The sequence below is a fragment of the Monodon monoceros genome, unplaced genomic scaffold (genome assembly GCF_005190385.1).
Source record: "Monodon monoceros isolate NGI ecotype Baffin Bay Population unplaced genomic scaffold, NGI_Narwhal_1 Super_Scaffold_9, whole genome shotgun sequence".
Taxonomy (NCBI): Eukaryota; Metazoa; Chordata; class Mammalia; order Artiodactyla; family Monodontidae; genus Monodon; species Monodon monoceros.
This window is the reverse complement of record NW_021703786.1, coordinates 24,632,066-24,655,595: the sequence shown is the minus strand read 5'-3', so window position 1 is coordinate 24,655,595 and position 23,530 is coordinate 24,632,066. Positions and strand designations below refer to the sequence as shown.

General features: G+C 49.6%; 1 protein-coding gene across 2 annotated transcripts in view; it reads left to right on the top strand.

Annotated features, from left to right (window-relative positions):
• The window catches only part of TBCD (tubulin folding cofactor D), a 184,312-nt gene that overhangs the window by 88,656 nt on the left and 72,126 nt on the right, over window positions 1-23,530 (top strand). For both annotated transcript variants that reach the window (XM_029210935.1, XM_029210934.1), the window contains exons 14-15: window positions 12,149-12,305; window positions 21,315-21,372. In XM_029210935.1, coding sequence (XP_029066768.1) covers window positions 12,149-12,305; window positions 21,315-21,372 — 215 coding nt within the window. The remainder of the gene's footprint in view (window positions 1-12,148; window positions 12,306-21,314; window positions 21,373-23,530) is intronic.

Sequence of the window (23,530 nt, the reverse complement as noted above, 5' to 3'; positions counted from 1 at the left end):
GATATGTGTCGTTGGAGAAAGAAGGAGAAACACTCTGATTCACTCAGAACATTTTTACCTGCTGTGTGCAAGGTAGTGTGCTAGATGGTGTGGGTGGGAGGCCGCTCTGGGGGCTGTGCTCCAACTCCTCTCCGCATGCTGGCACTCTGATGCCTGCCTGGACCACCTTGACGGGAGGAAGGGCGTGGTTCGGGGTGGGGGACCCTCACTCAAGGGGAGGTGTGGTCCTCAAGCCTTTCAAATGCCGGTTCACAGTCAGGGGCAGGCCAGTGAGCTAACATAGCACCATCAGGATTAAACAGAGAAATGTCTCTGTCATGTACACATCATAGTTTTCAATGCTGGAAATGTTCCTTGAGTCTGTTCTTAGGAGCATCTTTTTTTTTTTTTTTGGGTGGTACGCGGGCCTCTCACTGTTGTGGCCTCTCCCGTTGCGGAGCATAGGCTCTGGACGCGCAGGCTCAGCGGCCATGGCTCACAGGCCCAACCGCTCCATGGCATGTGGGATCTTCCCGGACCGGGGCACGAACCTGTGTCCCCTGCATCGGCAGGTGGACTCTCAACCACTGCGCCACCAGGGAAGCCCCTTAGGAGCATCTTAAATGAAGTGAATGCTGCACGGTGTCCTTCCTCTTCCCGTGGAGTCTTCTTCATGGGCTCGTTTCTTGGAGAGAAAGACGAGGAACCTTCCATGTGCTTTTTAACTTCACTTGCTCTTCCAGGTCTCTGTGAAGGGGTCCAGCATCTTGATTTCATGGAAAGTGCGGTTTGTCCTCAGAATATAAAACCTACTATGTCCTATGCCGACGTCTACCCGGGACATTGTCCTCACTGCTGTTGTCCACCTGTCTTTGCTCACCTTCTGCGGTGGGTACACTTCCTGTCCTTCTTCAGTAGTTCTTTGAGCACCCGAGTGTGCTGATGGGGCAGATGGCCCTGTGAGTGCTCCCTGATGGAGGTCCAGCTATTGGTTCCTGTTCTGGCCTGCTTAGAACCAGCTGGCCCCCGGAGGGTGGCTGTGGGGAAGCCCTGTCGATTTGTCCTGTTGTCTGTTTATTACTCAGTGGGTGGTGGTGGCAGAGGGTGCAGGTTGTCCTGTTTCTGGGCCTGGGGGTAGGGAATTTGGGGACCCCATGATTTCCGTTTCCTCCTTGGAGGCCTCTCGTCCCTCCTGAAGGCTCAGTTGCTCAGTCTCTCATATTTGCCTCATGTTCAGTGTCATCTTCATAGCACGTGGAAATTGTGTTTCATTTCACGGGACTGGCAGCTCATTTCCCCTGCGCCAGAGAACTAGTACTGTAGAGGTCATCTCTTTACGCTCAGCCGGCCTCACCACGGTCAGAAGTGCCAGCCAGCACCGAGTTGTCTCACGGTGTACAGACCCATCATACCACTCCTTGGGATGACCACACGTCAGCCGTCCAGGGGGCGAGGCATGGTGGGGACGTGGGCACAGACCTGGACCAGGAGGAGGTCAACTGCCAGGCCACACTGGTTGGCTGGAAAGTCAACCCCTGACCTCAGTCATGACAAGTTAAAGATCTTAACCCCCTGAAGTCCTGGGGTGGGGCCTCCGCAGTAGCACCCTGGGGGGACCGGGCTCTGGAGGGAGCCACCGCTGTCCTCTTGGATGGTTATTGTACCCAAGAGAGGAGGTGCTTTTGCTTATGTTCTATCTTAACATGTTGGTGTATTTTAATTGATTTTTTTAAAAAAAAGATGTGAGATTGACTCTTAAAATAGGAAAGATACTTGTTCAGGTTATTTTACAGTACAGTCCAAAAAGTGACATGTAAAAATTAATTATTTAAAGAAAAGCACTCTCCTGACTGAGGTCTTTATTTAAAGTTTTGGACACCTGGGATCATGTGAAGTCTGTGTTTTCGGCATTGTGTCCCACGGCAGAAGGTCGAGTAAACTGGCTGAGCACATTGAGCCCAAGGTTACTCGAAGGGTTACTTGGAACCAGCTGGTTTAGAATGGTTTGTGTCTGTACCAGGTAGACACCAGATATTTATTATAAACAGTCTAACCAGGAGTTCCTGTGGAAAGTGTACCTGCTCGTCCAGCCTCGTGGAAACTCACCACGGCAGTCACAGTGGCATTTCCTGTATTGGCCACTTGCTTTGACTTTCAGTACCTTCCTTAAACCTCTTTGGAGTCCAGGGAGCTGAAGGGGAGGAAAGACGTGCCCGATCTCACCTGGGTGGATGCTGTGGTAGCAGCGACAAGGAATCCATGGCCTCAAAGGTTGTCAGCCATCCGGCTTTATTGGCATTCTGTCATGGCCACCCCCAAGGGTGGGGGGGGGGACCACTGTGGGCTGGGTGGGGTACCCGCTTGGGGTGGGGTGGGCTGCTGTGGGCTGGAGGAGGACCCCTGTGTGTGTGGTGGGGGGCTTACCTTCTGTCTTTCTGTCACCTCAACTGGTGTCAGATCTTCTGTTTTTTAAATTTTTTTCTTTTTTAAAAAAAATTAATTTATTTTTTGGCTGCATTGGGTCTTTGTTGCTACGCGTGGGCTTTCTCTAGCTGCGGCGAGCGGGGGCTACTCTTGGTTGCGGTGCACAGGCTTCTCACTGTGGTGGCTTCTCTTGTTGTGGAACATGGGCCCTAGAGCGCATGGGCTTCAGTAGTTGTGGCACGCGGGCTCTAGAGCACAGGCTCGGTAGTTGTGTCACTCAGGCTTAGTTGCTCTGCGGCATGTGGGATCTTCCCAGACCAGGGCTTGAACCTGTGTCCCCTGCATTGGCAGGCAGGTTCTTAACCACTGTGCCGCCAGGGAAGTCCTTTTTCTTTTGGTAGTTCATATTTATTTTTTTATTGAAGTATAGTTGATTTACACTGTTGTATTAATTTCTGCTGTGCAGCAAAGTGATTTGCTTATACATGTACATACATTCTTTTTTTTTAATATTCTTTTCCATTATGGTTTATCATAGGATATTGACTATAGTTCCCTGTGCTATACAGTAGGACCTTGTTTATCCATTCTGTGTATAATAGCTTACATCTGCTAACCGCAACCTCCTACTCCATCCCTCCCCCAACCCCCTCTCCCCTGGTAACCCCAAGTCTGCTCTCTGTGTTTGTGAATCTGTTTTCTGTTTTGTAGGTAGGTTCATTTGTGTCATCTTTTAGATTCCACATATAAGTGATGTCATGCTAATTTTCTCTGTATCATTCCAGTTTTAGTATATGTACTGCTGAAGTGAGCACACAGGTCGTTTTAATGTTTACTCTTCTTTGATTTGTCCTCCTCTCTTCTCTGATCCATGTTCCACGTAGGAATGGTTTCTAAATGGAGTAAATGTGTTTGATGTTGAGAAGGATCAGTGCCCCCTGAATAGTGGGAAAGTGTGGAACCATATTTTAAAGTGTTGTATTGTCTTTTTTAATGATCGTGAGGATCATGTGTGTTCATTATGGACATTTGGGACAGTGACATAAAGAAGAAGCTAAGGAAACCTGGAATCTTGCTGCCTGGAGATCAGCCCTGTTGATGTTGTGGCAGATGGGGGTCGTGAGCATGAGTGATCTGGGGCTCTCTCAGTGTGATGCATGGACTGGCTATGCAGTCCAAGTCCTGGGCTGTCCCTCTATGCCTCAGTTCCCTGCCTCTCAAGCTTAGTTGGACAAGGGCCTGGCCCAGAGTGAGTATGATTGTCACTGGTTTCAGCACACGAGCCATTGACTAAGTATAGTGTACTTGGGGGTTCTGAGTGTCCTCCTGTCATTTAATATTATTTTGGGTGGCAGTTTGAGTTGCATTGAATGGTTCTGTTGTATTTAATCACCTCCCATTCCCCCTCCCCGTTATAGCAGGGCTTTGTTTCTGCTGTTACAAACCATGGTCGCAGCAGTGCGGCTCTCGTGACAACTTGGGGACACTCCCCGGGAGGCTCAGGCACACAGGATCAGGCCCGTCTGACTGCAGAGCTGCCCTCACCACTTTGTTACTTGCTCCTCCTGAGCCCATGGTGAGTGGCTTGAGCATAGACCAGTGCCTGCACTGTCTCCTCAGGACAGGTGCCTGGCAATGGACTTGCTAGTTCAGGGTCAGCTTGTAGGCGTTCTGCCCACAGCCCTGTGAGTGGGTCAAGGTGGGTCATGGCCACATGGCCTGCTGCATCAACATGCATGTCTGGGGATTTCGTTGAAAGTCAGGCTCTGTCCGTGTGATCTTCAGAAATGGCTCTCTTGTCCTTATTTTCAACATTCACATTTTTTCAACTTTCTTCATCCGCTCTTTCTCCTCTTTTTAGGTTGGGATGTTCGTATGATATATGTGAACTCCTTACGTGTATTTGCCATCCCATCTTTATCCATTATACCACATTTACGTCGTTTGTTATTTGCTTTAAAAGTTTAAGTGTATTGATCTACTGAGGTTTGAGATGCTTTATGCAGGAATATTTGCTAATCACATCCTTTGAGCAGGTGATGTGGCAGGAACTGCCCTGTACACCGAGGGGATAGGGCACAATCAGCTGGAAGAGTAGGTGCTTCTTGTTTGCCTCAGTATTGCTTTGTGATTGTGTTAAGCATTTCAGAAGGTCCTGCCTCAGGCAAGACTTTTCCGGCTAAAACAGTAACTTCCTTCTGTCTTGCCTTGTGTTTCTCTTGTGAGGAGAGTCCTTATCTTGGCTAAATATGCATCACAGTAATGGCTGTACCCACTTAGCCTGGACTGTGGGCTTCACATGTGCTGGGAACTTGTGTTTTCAGAGCACCTGGTGAGAGAGCGTCTGTTCCTGGCTTCTCGACAGCTGAGCCTTGGCTCTGAGCCACAGCACTGTGGGCAGTGGTGGCGGGGGTCTTGTTCATAGGGAGGATGCATGGGAGGGCTCTTGGACCAGCACAGCCATGTGACTTTCTGTGGAAAGGGAGAGGGCTTCATGGATGCTCCCACTGTGGCAGGTGAGTGTGCTTCAGACACCTGGGGGAGAGTGTAACCAGGGGCCCACCCCAAACCGCACCGGATGCTGCTAAGATCCCGTTCCGTTATGCGCTGTGGAGACGAACCCTGGCTGGGGTCTCCCAGTGTCTGTGGGGCAGGGGTCCTTCACCCTCCAAGGAAGGCCAGCATGCAAGTCTGAGTGGTTGGTGCTGTGGCTGGCAGTGCTGCCCACAGGTCAGCTAAGGGCCTTTGGGACAGTTTTTCAGATGTCCTGTGGGAACCGAAAACTACATGTCTGTGGAACCAGATTTTCTGTCCGTCATTTCCTCTCCCCCAGCAAATTCAACATATTTTTTTCTGAGCAAGTTGGACTGCATTCTTTAGGAAGGTATGATGGCTGTTTGTACTGGTGGATGAAGTAGAAGTTCTGTGGTGATGGCCACACCTGCTCCCGGGAAACCGGTACTTTCCTGGGCTCAGACTCTGGGCAAGCAGGTTCGTGGTCTGAGTGTTGGCTCCCCAGACAGCGCCATCGTGTGCCCAGGCTCAGAGGCATCTCGGGAGACTCAGCCAAGTGTATCCCGGGAGATGTTATTCTAGGGCGTGTTGGGAGATTTGGCCCAGTGCGTCCTGAGAGATATCATTCTAGTGCATCTCAGGAGACATGGCCCAGTGATCCTGGGAGACTTGGCCCCATGCAGTGATATTCCTTATGTGATGAGTTTGTTCTGAAATTAGTATAATTCATTACTTATCAAAACACATAGCTTCTGTGCTGGCTGTATGATGATTCTTTTGTGGATGCTGAAAAGTACACTGGGTTCCTCCTGACCTCTGGAGATGTGCATTTGTAAGCCTTGCAAGTGGGGACTTGGTGCTCTGAGGGTTAAGTCGTTTCTCTCACCTGGAGGCTGCTTTGTCCTTAGGCGATTGGTGTTAGACAAATGACATGCTGTCTAGAGAGAAGGGTATTTAAATTACATTGCTGGACTCTGGGTTGCCAAAAGGAAGCCCTCTGGGGAATCTTATATATTTGACATGTATTTGCAGTGTGTAATTGGAACCGTGAGAAAGGTCTTTGTTCAGTGCTATTGAAGAGTTTTCTGTATTTTAAACCTGTTGGATCTGGAAAGAGTTGTTAGTTTTTGAATTCTTTTCTCTGATAATGACTTCTTATAAAAGTTTAGGGCAAAGACTATTTCTACGTCATATACCACCTCCTCCCCCAAAGCTCTGTGATTGCTCAGTACCCTGCATGGACTGGGGCTGGTCTGTCTCTTGTCTTCCTGTCCCTGGATATCAGAGCTGGAAGCCCAGAGCATACTTTCGCACAGAAGAGGCTGGTGAAGGCCTGAGAGGTCGGGGGCAGCCATGGGCCTTGCCCAGGAGCAGCAGAAGCAGGCCCGACCCCATCCTTCTATCCCTGGGGCATGGTACTTACTACCACCTTGGGATGAATTGGAGCCGAGAGCCCCACTTTCCAGTTTTCTTGTTGAAGAAATCCATTATCTTGCTTTCTCTCCTGAGCTATTTTACTTTATGAAAATCAAATTCCTTTCCAGTGACTGTGAGGCAGGTGTCCCACCGTTGCTGTCAGTGGCTGCATAGTCCCCTCTCTCAGACCCCAGTCCAGCAGCGAGGCCTGTGTTCGTTCCTGGCAGCACTTCTTCACCTGCACTTGGATCTCAGCCACTGATGTTTGTGGCAGGCGTTATAAATGGGTCACTGGAGCTTTCGAGAGAAAGATTTTGAAACTGCCCGTGCCAAGGACTGGGGTGGGACTTGCCAGGGAGGCTTTGCCAGGCAGCTACAGCAGCATGGCCACATGGGTGGGCAGGGCTGGCAGTGAGACCCTGAGGCCCAGGCGGGCTTGGGTCTCTACTTCTCTGACCTAGCTCTGTTGGAGGATGCAGGAGGACACAGGGAAGTCCAGCGCCTTCATGTCGTTGGAGGGCCAGGCAGCTACCCAAGGACATCACATGCATATGTATGGGTGCCAGGGACCAAAGTTGGGGTTTGTGGGGGTCACCTTGTCACACAGAACTCAGAGCCCACGTTTCTCACCGATCTTTTCTCTCTCAAGTAGGGTTGAGCCCGAGTGCAGCATACGGCTCCCACTGCCCTCTCACAAACTGACCTTCTTCCATTCCTTGAGACAGAGAAGTGGATGGGCTGGGGAGCAGAGCCAAGGAGTCTGTGGAGCGAGTGAAGACTGGCACCTGGAGCCACACATGGGTGGTGGGTGCGCAGGTCCTGACCCTTGAGACAGAGCAGTGGGCCAGATGAGCCTATGGTTGGACCTCCTAGTCTGCCGATTTTCCCACCAATAAATGCCAGTCAGCCATGCGGGGGTCTCTGTTGTGCTGAGGCAGACGTCTATTAGTGGGTACAGATGACAGTGCGTGTCCTTTTCCTCGTGACTGGTCGACCTCACGAGCCATCTCACAATTACTTGGGGTCAGGCTCCCCCAGCCACTCAGGGGCCTCAGAGGCAAGCAGGTTGAGGGTGGGGCCGTTTCCCTGTGGAGGTGGACTTCTCCCTGGGGACCCTGAGCATTTCTCAGCGTAGTAGTTGGGTGCGACGTCCACCTGAAGTAGAAGTGGACAGTACTGACCGCTGTCATTCATAGTTGTCTATTTTGAAATTGATTTTGTCCAATGGACGGATAAATTGGGACTCAGCAGTTAGCATCCAGATTTCCCTCAGGCTATAGAGTTGCTGAACAATCTTCCCCGGAAGTGTCTGGGCACTGGGTAAAGTGGCGGTTTTAGAGAATCTGGGGCGGCAGTGACAGCAAGTTTATGCGATGCTTCCCCTCAAGGTGCCACAGCCTGTTAGTTTTGACATGCATTGGGCCATGAATGGGCTACGCCCTTAACACAGAGAGTGAATATGAACAACACTAGAAAACTAGGAGTAATTCCAGGTAAACTAGAACTTTTCCATGTAAGACAAATGAAGACCAATTTGAAGCATTACAGATTTGGTTTAGTTCAAGTTTGGATAATAATTTTAAAATCGCTAATTAGATTTAACTACTTTATCTGAAACAGTTGTGGTAGTGTCCTCTGGTTTGGTTTGGCATTTATACATGCTCCGTGAGTCTTTTTATTTTTTATTTTATTTTATTGAAGTATAGTTGATTTACAATGTCATGTTAGTTTCAGGGGTACAGCCCAGTGATATATATATATATATATATATATGTAAAATATGTATACATTCTTTTTCAGATTCTTTTCCCCTAAAAGTTATTACAAAATATTGAGTATAGTTCCCTGTGCTATACGGTAGATAACTTTGTTGGTTATCTGTTTTATATAAAGTAGTGTGTATATGTTAATCCCAAGCTCCTAATTTGTCCCTCCCTCCTTTCCCCTTCGGTAGCCATAAGTTTGTTTTCTATGTCCGTGGGTCTATTTCTGTTTTGTAAATAAGTTCATTTGTACTATTTTTCAGATTCCACATGTAAGTGATATCATATATTTGTCTTTCTATGTCTGACTTACTTCACTTTATATGATCATCTCTAGGTCCATCCATGTTGCTGCCAGTGGCATTATTGCATTCTTTTTTATGACTAATATTCCATTGTGTATATGTACACTACCTCTTCTTTATTCATTCATCTGTTGTTGGACATTAAGATGGCTTCTGTGTTTTGGCTGTTATAAATAGTGCTTCAGTGAACATTGGGTATACGTGCTCTGTGAGTCTTAACTGTATGCTTCAGTTTTAGGAGGTAGACACAGAGGGACAGGTACTCTTTCAGAAAGTGGAGCTTAGTTCCTGGTGTGCTGACTGGTGGAGGCAGACCCTTGTTAGCTTCAGTGGCTCCTGCTCAGGGAAGTTTGCCTGGTGCTCCCAGGGTATGATGCCAGGCAGAGAGAGCTCCGGGGGGCTTTGCAGGTGGGAGGGGTGGCATGCACCTGGTTGTGGCCAAGAGAGATGCGAGGCCAGTGGGGAATTGGTGTAGTGGCCCTGGGGCACTCACGAGAGGGAGCCATGGACAGCTTGGGCTCTGCTCTGCTGAGGTGAGTCACTAGGCTGACCAGAGGCTGAGGCTGGTAGTGGTCCAGCAGTGATGGAGGGGCTGGGCAGGGAGATGCTGGACCAGAGTGAAGGGGTCCTCTGCAGAGGTGTGGCTGCTATGGGTGGGGCAGGCCTTGACTGGACACAGGGAAGCAAGGAGGGGCAGCCCTGGGATGACCACTGTGCCCTGAACTGTGCCCCAGAGGGGCATGGGCCACTGGCTGACATGGGATGTGTGGGTGAGATGGGCTTTGTTTCAGACGTGGAATTTGAGGGGCCTTTGCGTATCCCGTGTGGGGTGTTGTACTGCCATTGGGTTGAAGACATGAGAACTTGGCAAGAGAGTGGCTCCATGTTTAGAGTCCTCAGCCTGCACAGAGGAGGAATAAGGCCAGCTCCAGGCGTGAGTGACCTTGGTGTCCACAGCGTGGGTGCCCGGCCAAAACTTTGAGTGCAGGTGCCCTTGCAGTGCTGCTAATGTTGAGGAAACATGTTCTTGAGGTCCTCAGTCCTGGTTGAGATGCATATAACTGATAACACAATGTCTGAGATTTTTATTTTGGAGTACATTTATTTTGTGTAATTTCAAGTAAATTTATGTGAACATGTACAAATCTTATTAAAAGTAATCATCATATGTATACAAAATAAATGGTACAGAATCAAATCTATTTTTTGTTGCTGTCTATGGAGAATCAAAAGTCTTTAGATGCAAAAGGCAGAGGGGACATTTGTATATAATATTCATAGTTCTGCCATTGTTTCTTTTGATTCTTTGCCTAAGACTGTTTCTAGGTACATTTCTTTGGAAGATAATTTCTGTGATGATAGTTGCATGTGCAAATAATTGGTGCTTCATTTTTCTTAAATCCGTACTTGGAGTGTCTTTTCTCAGACTGCAGATTACAGCAGAGAGAGAAGATAGAGAAGAGAGAATTGAGGTGCCCAGACCCAGGGGAGATCCCAGTCCAGATGTGCCTGAGAGGGTGGGGCTGCCGCAGGGAGGGCTGGTCCCCTCTGGCTGTGCCTTTGGTCACTTGGTGCATTTTGTGACCCTATCCGTCTCACCGCTGGCTCTCTGGCTCTTTCTTTGTTCGCTTTGTTCAGTGGTTGATCTCCCCTGCTGTCTTATGCATCGACCTTCACACGCTCACACCAGTTCATGCACGTGAGAATCGTGCATGAGTTGTCTGGGCACCACCTGCCCCACGTGGGACGCTACCATGTTCCAGTTCTACCCTGGACATCTCTCACTGTGTCTGCAACATGTGGCCTGAGGGGTGGTGCCGCTGAGACAGGGAGACTCTGGCCGTGTGCACAGATAGAAGAATGTGCTCCCACCCCTGGCCTCCTGGGGGGCGTGGGCTCTGTACCTGCCCGTCCACTGTTGTGCTCGGTGGCCCAGTGTTGGATGGTGATCCACGGAAGCGGTTCTGCCCTGGTGCCTGGGAGCTGGCATGTGCGGCCACGCCATCTTCTCAGAACAGATACTCATTTTCACTTTATTTTTATTTATTTATTTTTTATTTTTGCGGTACGCGGGCCTCTCACTGTTGTGGCCTCTCCCGTTGCGGAGCACAGGCTCCGGACGCACAGGCTCAGCGGCCATGGCTCACGGGCCCAGCCGCTCCGTGGCATGTGGGATCTTCCCGGACCGGGGCACGAACCCGTGTCCCCTGCATCGGCAGGCGGACTTTCAACGACTGTGCCACCAGGGAAGCCTTCATTTTCACTTTTAATACTTCTCTAAACACCGTGGGAGCTGTTCAGTGTGCTTTATGGCAGCATCGTTGTCTGTTTTGAATCAGTAGATTGAACTGATGTTCAGTCTTCAGCATGTTCTTTCAGAGAATTTCATTGAGTGTGATTTAAAAAAATTAATACTCTACCTTTGAATTGTTAAAAATTTTCTGAGGGTTATTTCTATTACATTTTACTATTATAATCATTTTAAGAGGCTTTAAACAGTTGTTCATTTATAAAATTAATTCAGTACCTTTATACTTTTAAAACCCTATGCATGAGTGTTTTGTATTTTCTTTTTAAGTACATGTCTCTAATAAGCAAACCTTTCCCAAGTACTTGAAATACATGAATCTGATAAATTTAATAGGTAAATACAGTACAATTTCAGCTCCCTTAAACATTACAGTGCTTTTACCATGTGTCTTAAATTCTCTCATCTCTTTATAAAATCAAAAATTACATGTGCACTATTAAAAACTCAGTGAGACATTTTAAAATGGAACCAGAAGGACAATCTGTATGTACTTCAAATTACTTTAAATATCACAGGTGTTTTAGGTAAGTAAATGTATCTGGGTTATCCCTGAAGTTAGCACAGAATGACCATGGGCTTTGCTTTGTCACCCTAGTTCTTAGCCCTAAAGCTCGGTGAGGTCACAGATGCCCTCTGAGCAGAGCTAGGACACCTGTGTAACGGGGTCTCCTCCCTCTGAGCTTGCTCACCAGCTGGTAACTGCTTTGCGGCTGAATTAGAAGCCCGTCTGTCGTTCGTGGTCCCCTTGACAGCAGGACTCCAGGGTCCGGTGTCCTCTGGATCAGATACTCTTTCCTCATCAGAAGGTGTCCCAGGTGGTGCTGCTCACCCTCCTCTTGCTCCCGTGAAATGCCAGCCCTTTCCCTTGCTGCTGGTGGCCTCTGTGTCCCTTTATGTCTCCTTGGGCCCGGCAGTGTCCCTTTGGTGGGCCCCGCAGGCATGTCCGTGCCGTTCTCTAGGAGTTTTGGGGCAGCTTTCTTTTTTTTTTTTTTTATTTTTTTTTTGCGATATGCGGGCCTCTCACTGTTGTGGCCTCTCCCGTTGTGGAGCACAGGCTCCGGACGCGCAGGCTCAGTGGCCATGGCTCACGGGCCCAGCCGCTCCACGGCATGTGGGATCTTCCCAGACCGGGGCACGAACCCATGTCCCCTGCATCGGCAGGCGGACTCTCAACCACTGCGCCACCAGGGAAGCCCTGGGGCAACTTTTGAGAAACGTTTTCACCTGAGTTGAGCTGGTAGACTTGTGTTTTCCTTGCAGATGCCCTTTCTGAGCAGGTCGTGAGTTTCAGAGTGACTTTGGGTGGGACCATGTGTGTTGCTCACACCTGCCTCTCTGGGGCTGAGGTGCCAGCAGGGTTGTGGTACAGTAGGTGCAGCATCTGTGGAGCTGAGTGCTGCTTTGGCTGCATCATGGTCTCTGTCTCCCATGTGCAGTTGTCACCGTGATCCTGAAGGCGCTGACATACGAGGAGAAGCGGGGCGCCTGCAGCGTGGGCTCCAACGTCAGGGACGCCGCCTGCTATGTGTGCTGGGCCTTCGCACGGGCCTACGAGCCTCAGGAACTGAAGCCCTTCGTGGCCGCAATCTCAAGGTAAAGCCTGTTAAATGATTTTCCAATCACTGTGGAGGAGTGACAGCATTGGCTCGCCTGCTTCACTGTCTGCACCTGTGCAGTGAAAACCAGCTCAGCCTCACAAGGCTGGAAAAATACATTTCCCCTGGTTTCCTGGACAGAGCAGTGAGGGCAGCAGGCTGTGCCACCCGTGTGGGCCTGAGCCCTACTTTTAGGATCCTGTGTTTGTGCCCTGGAAAATTCAAAACAGATGTGTCCTCAGTATAGTGATGTTGTGAGTTAAGTTTTTCCCTGTCTCCTGTTGGACTGGAGTCCCTTTGACGTGAAAAGGGAGGTCAGGTCTCTGCTTCTAGTTGTTGATTAAGAAGCTGGAGGAGGTGGCCAAGCATGGCAGCAGCCTCTGGGTTAGTCATGGTAGTAACACTGATCCGATGGCTTTTCCTAGGAGATGGATTGCAACATTGTTCTCAGGTCCTGGAGGCCGCCTGCCACGAAGGAGGTGCCGTGAAAAAAGTGGGAGACCCCCCAGGTCTCAAAGCGTCCGCACGGCACCTCTGTCCTGACATCATCCTCCTCCGGTCCGCGCATCGGGTCCCTCCCACCTTCTGAGCGCCAGCTGGGCCTGGGGGAAAGCCATGGAGGGCGTGGGCCACTCTAGGGTCCGGAGAGGGTCCTCAGACCTGTTTACTGCTCTGGATGCGTGGCCAGGCTGTATTTCTCAGTCTTTACCCTCGCGTGAAGGAGGAGCCTGCAGAGCAGCTTGAGGATTCTGACCCCTGCTTAGGGAGACGCACTGCTTCCCAGGAGGTTGTAAAGGTGTCTGACCCCTTCCGGTCCTGTCCATCCTTGGGAGGGGACGGGTGGGGTGGGAGGGCAGTAGGCTTGTGGAGGTACCGTGGCCTGAGGCCTGGCTGCGGAGACCGGGCTGCCTGTGCCTTTGTCCCTTGTTCCTGCCCTCGGGCGTGCGTTCCCCACTCTCATTGCTCTGCAAACGTGAGATCGTTTGCTGTTCAATGCAGCTTCAGGGAAGGCGCTGCCTACTGCTTTCTTGTTCTGCTCCTCCGCTTTTTGGAAGTTGCTTCTGTAACTAGAGAATGAAAGCAAAAAAGTGTGTTTTGCTCGTTGTTTACATCAGCAGTCACAGGATGATGAACCCTTAGTTGGGCGCTGTCTCACTCAGTGTCACGGCTTCCCACTCCTCCAAGGACGCTTGCCTGGAGCTAAGCCAGACCTGGCTCTGCAAATGCCACACTGCCTCTGCCAGAAGCAGATGTGGGGGAATCTGGCTCCAAATGGTCATTCCCATTTCAGAGTTAAATCATCCCGACAAGGCTTCTTTTTTCAGTTTAACCTTTGTGGCTGAGAGCTTGGAAGGTTGCAGGAACCTGGGCCCCTGCTTTCTCCAGGGGCTCTCTTTGGTTCAGCCCAATGGGAGAAGCATTGCCAAGGGCTGAAGGGTCAGTAGAGGCATTGAGCCCAGAGGTGGGCAGCCACCACTCACCACGTCCTCTGCTTCGGGGAGAAGCTTCTCATTGCCCCGTAGGTGAGAACGTCAGAGTCACAAGACCTCGTCACCAACTTGGAGAGAAATAGGGTCCTGAGTCCTGCTGTCCCTGCTGGCATACGTGGGCCAGAGAGCAGGGTTCTGTGCAGGCCCTGGGCTTGGGAAGGGAGCCTCTTTCACCCCAAAGCAGATGCCATTGCAATGCTAATCTCAGCAGTAGTTTTGTAATGCAGAGTACCAGCGAGTGAGCAGAAGTGCTGGTAGATGTTAAGCCTGGCCCTTGCTCACATGGCATGACTGTCAGTGTGGATTCCTGGCTTGGGCGGCCCTTCACATACTCCTGTCCAATTTTCCTGGAGGCTGAAGGGGCACCGGCACGTCTTACTTCAGGGTGATGCCCCGTTATTCAGAAAAGGAAAGACCCCCTTTGGTGAGAGGGTTACTTCCTGGAGCTGGTGCCTGTTGGGAGAGGGCTTTGAAGAGACCAGCGACCCCGCTGGGTGGAGGCCTGTGCAGCCCACCTGTTGGACGAGGGTGATGCAGGTCTGCTTGCAGCTGAGGGGTGGGCTGAGCCCTACTGTGGGGCCCCCGAGGGAACTGGAATGTGGGGGGGACAGAGTGCAGGTGGGTGGTTAGGACACTGAGCTTTCTGAGCTGGGACTCATTTTAAATAGGGACAGATCACAGCTGTGTGTACTGGTGGCAGAGTCCGTCCGCAGAAACTCATGTGGTTCACCTGGGGCCTTTGATCTCCGTGGAGGCTGAATTTCCCTGACGTCTTGGATACGCCCAAGCAATCACTGATGAGTTCACATACGCTGAAACCACCAGCTTGCAGGGGAGCCCAGAGACTCCTGCTTCACAGCCCTCCTAATTTACCCTAGAGTTAGTGCCTCATGGAGTTTCTGCTCAGAAAGGCCCCTCTTGTCCCCTTCCCCTGTGCCCATCCCAGGACTGGATCAGCAAGTGCCCGTTGGAGCCATGCCCGGCAGCTTTCTCAGTCCAGTTTGGCAGGTTCCGAGGGAGCCTGTGCTCCAGCCTTTCCTGGTCCATCTAGACGGCAGGCCCGGGGGGTGGAGCGGGCAGGCGGGCGGGCTGGAGGGTGAGTCACAGTGCCAGGTGAGTCTGCAGGACGCTGCTGGCGCTCGCTTCCCTGCCCCAGGAGTATCGGTTGGGGTGTGTCCTTTGAGATCAGCCTCCCTTGGTTTGTAATAAGTGACCACATTTTCATTGTCAGCTTTTAAGCCTGTTCATCCTGACTCATGACAAAATCTTGATATCTTTATACTTTCACAAACTCATCAGTAGATCCTGCAAAAGCAGACAGTTGCGATCAAACTGTAATTCTGTAAATGAACTAGAAACATCTCATGAAAAGAATCAGGTGGTGGTAATAATGGGCAGGGCTGGGCTCAGCCCATACAGACGAAGAGGTCAGAGTGTGGCTGGCCACCAGCTCAGTGAGCCGTGCAGGGAAGGAACGCTCACCTTCCTAAAGGAACTGCTCCGGCCTGCTCCCCTTCCTAAAGGAACCTGAGGAACTGTTTTTCCCCCTCACCTGTGAATATGTGCTTACCCTCTCTGTTTTGTAAATACCAAAAAGGAAGTTTTTAGGTCATTTTAATCATGGTTTGAATTAGTGTTGGTCGATTTTGAAAACCTGTATTTGCTAAGCGTTATATTCAGATACAATAAGAGATGGAATAATTATTTTGTGGATAAGTACATAGGGCTTCCTGAAAAGCCAGGTGTAATTTAGGGAGAAAGAAACACATAAAATTAAAATGGTAGAGGATGGTTGTGCATTATCTAGAAAGTACCATCTCACCAGTAATCAAAAGCTAATTTGCAAGAAAAGGAAAAAAGATCCCTGTTGCCAGCATGTGTGTTGGTTGTCACCTTCTAGCGATTTCCTCACCTGAAACTCTTTTGTAAGCCAAGCTCCTGTTGACATCAACCCTGCAGGGCCCCTCCCGCACCAGGGGCAGTGCCCGACTCAGCCTCGCGGAGCGAGCTGGGCGAGCAGGGCAGCGTGGGCAGTGCCTGGGGATTGGCTCCCAGATCTCTTCCTCGAGGGCAAGATTGTTCTGAAAAATCAGGAAATGGCAAGCATTGCTCAGAGCTACGTCTTGTTCCCACTCAGCGTTTCTTGATGACAGACTCCAGGGGGAAGATAACCTTCCTGTTTTTCGAGAAAAGTTAAGTGGCAATTATTGACCAGAGTGTTCCCCCCTGTCCACCTGGTAGGTCTCCCCTCAGACTCCATTTTAGCTCTGCTGCGAATGAAAAGCACTTTAAAGACGTCTTGTGTTTCGCCGTTGTGTCAGGTGGTATGAGCTTTGATTCTTCTGATTTAGAGAAAGCCACAGGTGCGTCTTGTAAATTTTTTTTTTTTTTTTTTTGCGGTACGCGGGCCTCTCACCGTTGTGGCCTCTCCCATTGTGGAGCACAGGCTCCGTACGCGCAGGCTCAGTGGCCATGGCTCACGGGCCCAGCCGCTCTGCGGCATGCGGGATCCTCCCGGACCGGGGCACGAACCCGTGTCCCCTGCATCGGCAGGCGGACTCTCAACCACTGCGCCGCCAGGGAAGCCCACGTCTTGTAATTTATTCCAAAACCAATGTGACTTGAAACCTTTAGACAACACGGATGGGTAAGAAATTATTAGTCTGATATTTAAAAAAGTTTTTGACTTTGAAATGACAAGATTACTGTTACTTAAGGTAAAAAGTATATTTTGTATTTTATTGCTACAAAATATTACACAAACTAACAACAATTGAGTTCGGGGTGAGATCTGCTTTTTGCTGTACCTGCTAAAACCAGGTGCCTGGAGCTCGGAGCAGGTCCAGGCACGCAGCTCCCCTGACTCGGACAAGAAAGAAAGTCCCTTTCTGTTTGACACAGACCATCTTTCTGTGTTGGGAAATCCTGGTGAAGTACTACTTGAACTCTCCCAGCGAAAGCAAACAGGTGAAGATACCTGAGAGTGTTCCAGCCCCAGTGGCTGTGGTCGGTGTGGTCCTTGCTGGCTACAGTCTGGCCCCTGCACCTCTCTCTGAAATTCTAAGTGAAAGCACATGACTCATGCTCAGCCCCATCCTGCTGAGGAAAACTTCACAGCACATGGGACATGGGGGCCCTGGGGGAGCTCACATGTTGATATTTAACCAATATTGTCATACCTACTTTTATTTGAAACATGCTAGTATTTCTAGATAAGCCAGTTTTGTTCTGAAAGTGTGAAATTAGAGTAATTTTCAAAATTGAGTCCAAATCAGAACAGTATTTAAAACCTGTTGCATTCATAGATATACACACAGTGGATTTGTTGAATTAACTTAAGTCTATATTTGACTAAGAGCTGTGCTTTTAAAGTGGTTTTGTTATATTTGTCCTACTGTGTTCTGTGAAGTTTGGTAAAATATGGATAAAGCAGCCAGTATTTGAAGCCATTTACTTGTGAATGCAGAAACAACCTGATGGAGGCGGTTGGGCCTGTCTCTAGTGCCCCAGGGTCAGGTTCTCAGGCTGTAGCCAACGCAAGCACTTCAGAAGCTGGCCTTCGGACGAGCCTCACCCTGCGTGTCTGAGTCGGTGGCCTGGCCCTGTGGCCCTTGTGAGCTCAGGGTCTGCTCCTGTGACCACAGGCAGGGTGTGTTCACCGTGACGGGACAGGAGGCTTGCGCCCAGAGGCAGACCACTGAGTGCCATTCAGGGGGGTTTCTGCCGGGCTCCCACGACACACAGTCTCTCCAGGAATCATTGCTGTGTGGCAAGTGACCACAGGGACCGAGCCAAGTGGGCTGGACCTTGCCACGGGGGCGCGGGAGGCCCACAGACCCACCTCAGGCCGAACACAGAGAGGGGCTGCAGGAGAACGTAAGCGGCGTCACCTGTGGTGGGGACGTCCGAGCTTGGCCTGGGCCCCGTCACTGCCAGGTAACTATGGGGGAGCGTGTGCTGGAAGAGTGAAGGAGGTAGAGCCCCTTCCCTGCAGCTGCCGACTGAGGTTCAGGGGAGGGGCTGGAAGGAGGTAGCACACACGACAAAGCTGGGAAGGACCCTTCGGCACAGGAGTTCGTTAATGTTTTGGCTCAGTCACAGCGTAAGCGGACAGACTGAAGCCGTGCTGTCTCCGTTTGGCCCCACAGAGCAGGCCCCGCAGGCTGACCTGCACGGCGCGGCGGTGGCACAGAGTGGAACTTGGACTTGGCTCAGTGGTCTCGGCTGCACCAAGGAGCTAGGTTGAAGTTGGGCCCAGCCTGCCCCGGGCAGGGCCAGAGTGTCCACAGCTGGGAGGCCTGGTGGTCAGAGCAGTTCGATGCATAACTTAGTAGTGACCTTACAGGGGTTATGGTAGCCTGTAGGGTTAGGATGGCAGGTGATTTTAAGTTTCTTCTCTACGTTTTTTCCATTCTCTCCTCATTAATCAGTGTTCCATAATTAAAAAATTGTAATTTAGGATAAATAGATTGACAGGAAATTTCAAGAATTCCGTGTAAAATGTGGACTTTTGGTACAGAGGCATTATAGATATGTCAACATTTTTCTGGTGTCAGATGTTAAAGGAAAGCAGAAATTCTTGGTTAGTATCTTTTCCTAGAATACATATGATCTTATGGAGTTTTTCAAAAGGCTCTTATTGGGACTTCCCTGGTGGCACAGTGGTTAAGACTCTGTGCTCCCAACGCAGGGGGCCTGGCTTCGATCCCTGATTGGGGAGCTAGATTCCACACGCATGCTGCAACTAAGAGTTCGCATGCCATGCAACCTGACAACTAAGGAGCCCGCCTGCCACAGCTAAGACCCAGCACAACCAAATAAATAAATAAATATTAATAAAAAACAAAAGTAAAGAAGGCTCTAAACTAATATGCAAATATAATACTTAACTTTCCATCAATGATGAGAATACATTTAGAATAAAACACCAAACATGTTTTTGTTAAGAACAGTAGTGTGTATACGTTAATCCCAAACTGCTGATTTATCCCTCCCCACCTTTCCCCTTTGGTAACCATAAGTTTGTTTTTTATGTCTGTGGGTCTATTTCTCTTTTGTATGTAAGTTCACTAGTATCATTTTTTTTAGATTGCACAACATATAAGCAATATCATATATTTGTTTTTAGCTTACTTTGTATGGTAATCTCTAGGTCCATCCATGTTGCTGCAAGTGGCATTATACACACTACTATATATAAAATAAACAGCAAGAACCTACTGTATAGCACAGAGAACTATACTCAATATTTTTTAATAACCTGTAAGGGAAGAGAATCTGGAAAAGAATAGACACACACACACACACACACACACACACACACGTATAACTGAATCACTTTACACCTGAAAGTAACACATTATAAATCAACTATATACTTCAATTAAAAAAAAAAGAACAGTAGTTGTGTGATTTTTGGTTATCGAAAGATCACAGTATTAAATGTCTTGATCAGTTTAATGATTTCTAAGATTTTGTTAACAAAAAAATTATGATGTTGAAATGGAATCGATTAATCTTTAACTGGTCCTGCTAAAGTTGATGAATTTCCTTTAGTGTTAAGCCCAGTATTTTTTAAAAATCTCATTTTGGCTGTAGTTTATAATATAATAAAGAGTTGAGAGAGGAAAAGGGAATAACTTTCTGTTAATAGAGTTTTGCTGAAATTAATTTCAGCTTCAACTAGTAAAAGGACCCCAAATACTAACACTGGATCTTGAAAAGTCTTCAGATATTTAGTGGCTTTTCAAAAAAACTTTAAATTTTGAACTAACTTCAGGCTTAAAGAAGAATTGCAAAAATAATAGACGTTCCCATAAAAGCCCTTCACCAGCTTCCCTGAATATCGACCTCTTACAAAGGGCACCGAGGAATGAGCGTTGTGTGGGGCCAGTGGTTAAACCGCAGCTGCTCTTTGGTGATGTGCCTGCTGTCTTGGTGTCACATTTGGGGTGCGTCCCAAACTCACTGTGCCAGTTGAGGTCTGTAAAGTGACTTTTTAAAAAAATAAATAATAAACATTTTGGGGGTACTTTGAGACTCTGTAACTATCCAGTTTTCACACCCAGCACCCATCGGGTACTGCGCTAGGCTAGCAATGGTGGTTCTTTCATAGGAAAACATGTCTCCTCTGCCTTTTGCTCCTTTGTTTACTTATGTCATTGTGGACCATGGGTTGTCTTCTAGCACTGTTGGTTATTTTGTTGCTCAGATTGCTCTGCCTTTGGCTGTTGGGAGCAATTTCACGTTGGCTTCTGTGCCCTGTGTTCCCTGACCCCTTGCGCCTTTGTTTTTAATGGTTTCTCAATTTCTAGCATGACAGGATGCCCCAGGCTTTTCTTTTTCCCTCAGCCCAGCCCTGGAGTCAACCACCTCCAGGAGTCTGTGTTCCTTATAGTGGAGAGTAGTATTTAGAATCCAGGACCTGGATTCCACTCCCATTCCCACAGTGTTATCCTTTGTACCTCCGGCCTGGCCAACTGCGTGGACACCTGGGATTCCAGCCCAGCGCCGGGTCCCCTGGCCTCCTGTGAGCAGTGCTGCTTCATCCTGGCTCCCTCCTCTGCGGCATCCACATGCAGTTGTTTCAGAACTGCTAACCCTCCCCCGTGAGAAACACACCCGCCCCGGAGGAGAGAGTTCCTGTGTCTCCTCCCCGTCCATCGAGTGTGGTGTCTCTGTAACACAGGCACATTTCCTCTGCTGTTGCAGGATCCCACTTCCTATAGTTTCTTTTTAATTTGCATTCAGGAAAATTCACTCTTTGTCGTGAACAGTTCTGTGGGTTTTGACAGATTTGTAGGGTTGGGTTCTACAACTTCAGTACCAAACAGAATGGCTGTCAGGTGGGAGGGCAGCACCCCTTTCAGGTGATCTCTGTGTGTCTGAATAACCCTTTTTCAAACATTTCCTCTGTGGGCTGATAGGAGATGCAAATTTACAAGTCACACTTAGAAACAGCACTTTGTCCCCACATTGTTTTCTGTTGTTGCCAAAGCCGACTGGGCACTTAAGTACCTTCTGGTTTTTCCCCGATGGTTGAGGGTGATCACGTAGTGAAGGGAGGTTTCAGTGAAGCTGGTGGACAGTGTGAGCCTGGGGGCTTCCTTCTTGTGGAGCTCGGTTGTGGTTTGGCTTGTGGGGGTAGGGCCATCAGAGCTGCTTTCTGTGCTTGCCTACAGTTTCTGGGGAGATGCAGGACTCATCGCTCCTGCTGGCCTCCTGGGCCCCGCTGGCTGCCCACGTGTTTCTCTGTTTGTACCTGTCATCCTGCCCTGACCCTGCCGTCCTCGTCCTGCCCCGTGAGGCCCGTACACGAGGCCACCCTCCCTGTGACTTCTGCTGGCTCTCATGAAGCTGGGGTTGGCCACCCTCGCTGCCCCATGAGCGTCTCTTTAGCCAAGGCCCCCGAGCCACAGACGGGCTTGTGGGCATGTGGAGGAGGGAGACTATGGGGTCAGCGTCCCAGGCGCCTGTGCAGATTCCCTTTCGTTAATCGCCTTCCCTTTTTCTCACAGCGCACTGGTGATCGCTGCCGTGTTTGACCGAGATGTAAACTGCAGGAGAGCAGCCTCTGTAAGTTTTCCTGTCCTGTTCCTTTTCTTGAGGGTGTGGGTGGCTCTGATCTGTGACCGGCTCCCCGGAGAGGCTGTGGTCACCGGCTTGTGAAGCAGGAGGGACGCCCAGGGGATGGGGGCCCATGGAGGGTGGCTCCCACTCCCTCTGGGTCCCAGCCGAGGAGTGGGCTATAGCCCGTGGAGGGTGGGTCAGGATGGGTTGCCCCCGTCCAGGTGGGGATGGAGAGGGGGCCTGGAGGGTCCACAGCTCAGGAGTGGGCAAGTGTGCACAGTGGGTGCTGCTGTCTGTTTGACGAGTGAGTGTCTGGCCAGGGATCAGCATTGCAGCCTCCCTTTTTGGTTGGGGGGTGACACGGAAGCGCAGCCTCCGTCCTCAGAGGCAGGGGCTCCATCAGGTCACAGAGCCCCCTACTCCCTTGCAGCTGTTGATGGCCTGCCTGCTCTCTGTTCCCTGAATTACATGGGGTCCTTGAAACTTTCTGGTTTCAAGAAAAGTTTCCCAGGAAAGCTCAGGACCTCATCTGTGTCCTGCGGTTTCTCTTCTTTTGTCTTGAGCATCAGTAGGAAGCCTGGTGATTCTTTGAGAAGTCTTCACGTTTGTGCCCTGATATTTACCCTCAGGCAGTAATTGTAAGACTCATTGAAATACAGTAAGAATCGTTTGTTAAATCTGTCCTTAAAAATTACCTTTTGGGGAATTCCCTGGTGGTCCAGTGGTTAGGACTCTGTGCTTCCACTGCAGGGGGCCCGGGGTTCCATCCCTGGTCGGGGACATAAGATCCCACAAGCAGCACAGTGTGGCCTAAAAAAAAAATTATATTTATATTTTCTTTTCTGTTTATTGGAACCTAAGAGCTAATTTTGGGAAGCAATAATAAAATCAAAGCACTGATACTTTTTACCCTAGGGAAGAGGTGAAATAAAACGACAGAAATAATTTTTTTTTCAAGTTAAAATGAAAATCCTTTAAAATCAGCAGAAATTCTTTGCATTAAACACCACCTAAGTGACCCCTGCTTACCTAGTGGTGCAAGGCTAAGGCAGTGAAAGGTGCTTTTGTTCGAAGCTCATTTGAAAATGTCAGGATCAAGTCCCTTATTATTGGGGATGAAATTTCTCTCACTGCAAAGCTGCTTCCTCGTGAAGACGTGTTTCGTCCTTTTTGGCTCCTGTTTGTGCTCACGTTTTGTGCTCTCCTTGGGAGCCCGCCCAGCAACCTCGGGCCTCTTTCCCCAGCGCCCGGGAGGTGGGAGCTCAGTGAGGGTGGTGAGCTGTCTTCTCTCTCCGTCCTGTGCCCTGGGGGCACCACCTCTCCGGGTTGTCAGGTGCCGGGAGGCTCTCACCACCACCAGCAGCCCTGGGAGGATGGCCTTCCCGTCATACTTGGGTGTCTCGGAGAGTGACAGACTGGAGGCCCACCCGGTTAATCACGGTGAATATATTTATGAATTTGTGAAAAGATGTCCCATTAAGTGGTTGTTCAGTGCTAGTTGTTGTACATGTTAGAAAGTGCCCAGCAGGCCCCCAAATGTGTCTCCCCAGCGGCCACTGGCTTCTGGCGGCAGGTTCAGGAGGAGGGAATGGGGCCAGGGAGCCACACTTCTCTTAACCTTAGATGTCCTTGAAGCCTGGGTGTAGCTACGAGTCCCAGTCTTTTTCTTTGGACGCCGAATTGGATGTTTAGTACTAAACCCCGTATTATTTTTTGATGTGATACATGTGGACTCACACGGTGTGACCTTTGGGACTGCCTTTCCTGCAGCACGATTCCCAGGGTCCATCGAGGCTATGGCGGTACTGGCAGCCCCTCCTTCCTGCCCTTCCCTGGCCGAGTCACGTCCCCTGGCTAGCTGTGCCACAGCTGCCTGAATTGTTCATGTATTGTAGGGTCTCTGGGTTGTTTCTGGTTTGGGACCATTAAGAATTAAGCTGCTGTAAACATTCATGGACAGGTTTTTGTGTGAACACAATTTCTCTTTCTCTGGGATAAATGCCAAGAATACAATTTTGGGGTCATATGGTAGTTGCATGGTTAGTTCTGTAGGAAAGGGCCCTGCTGTTTTCCAGAGGGGCTGCACCATTGTACCTTCCCTCCATCATTCTGTCAGTGATCAGTTTTTCTGTGGCCTCACCAGCATTTGTACCTTCCCTCCATC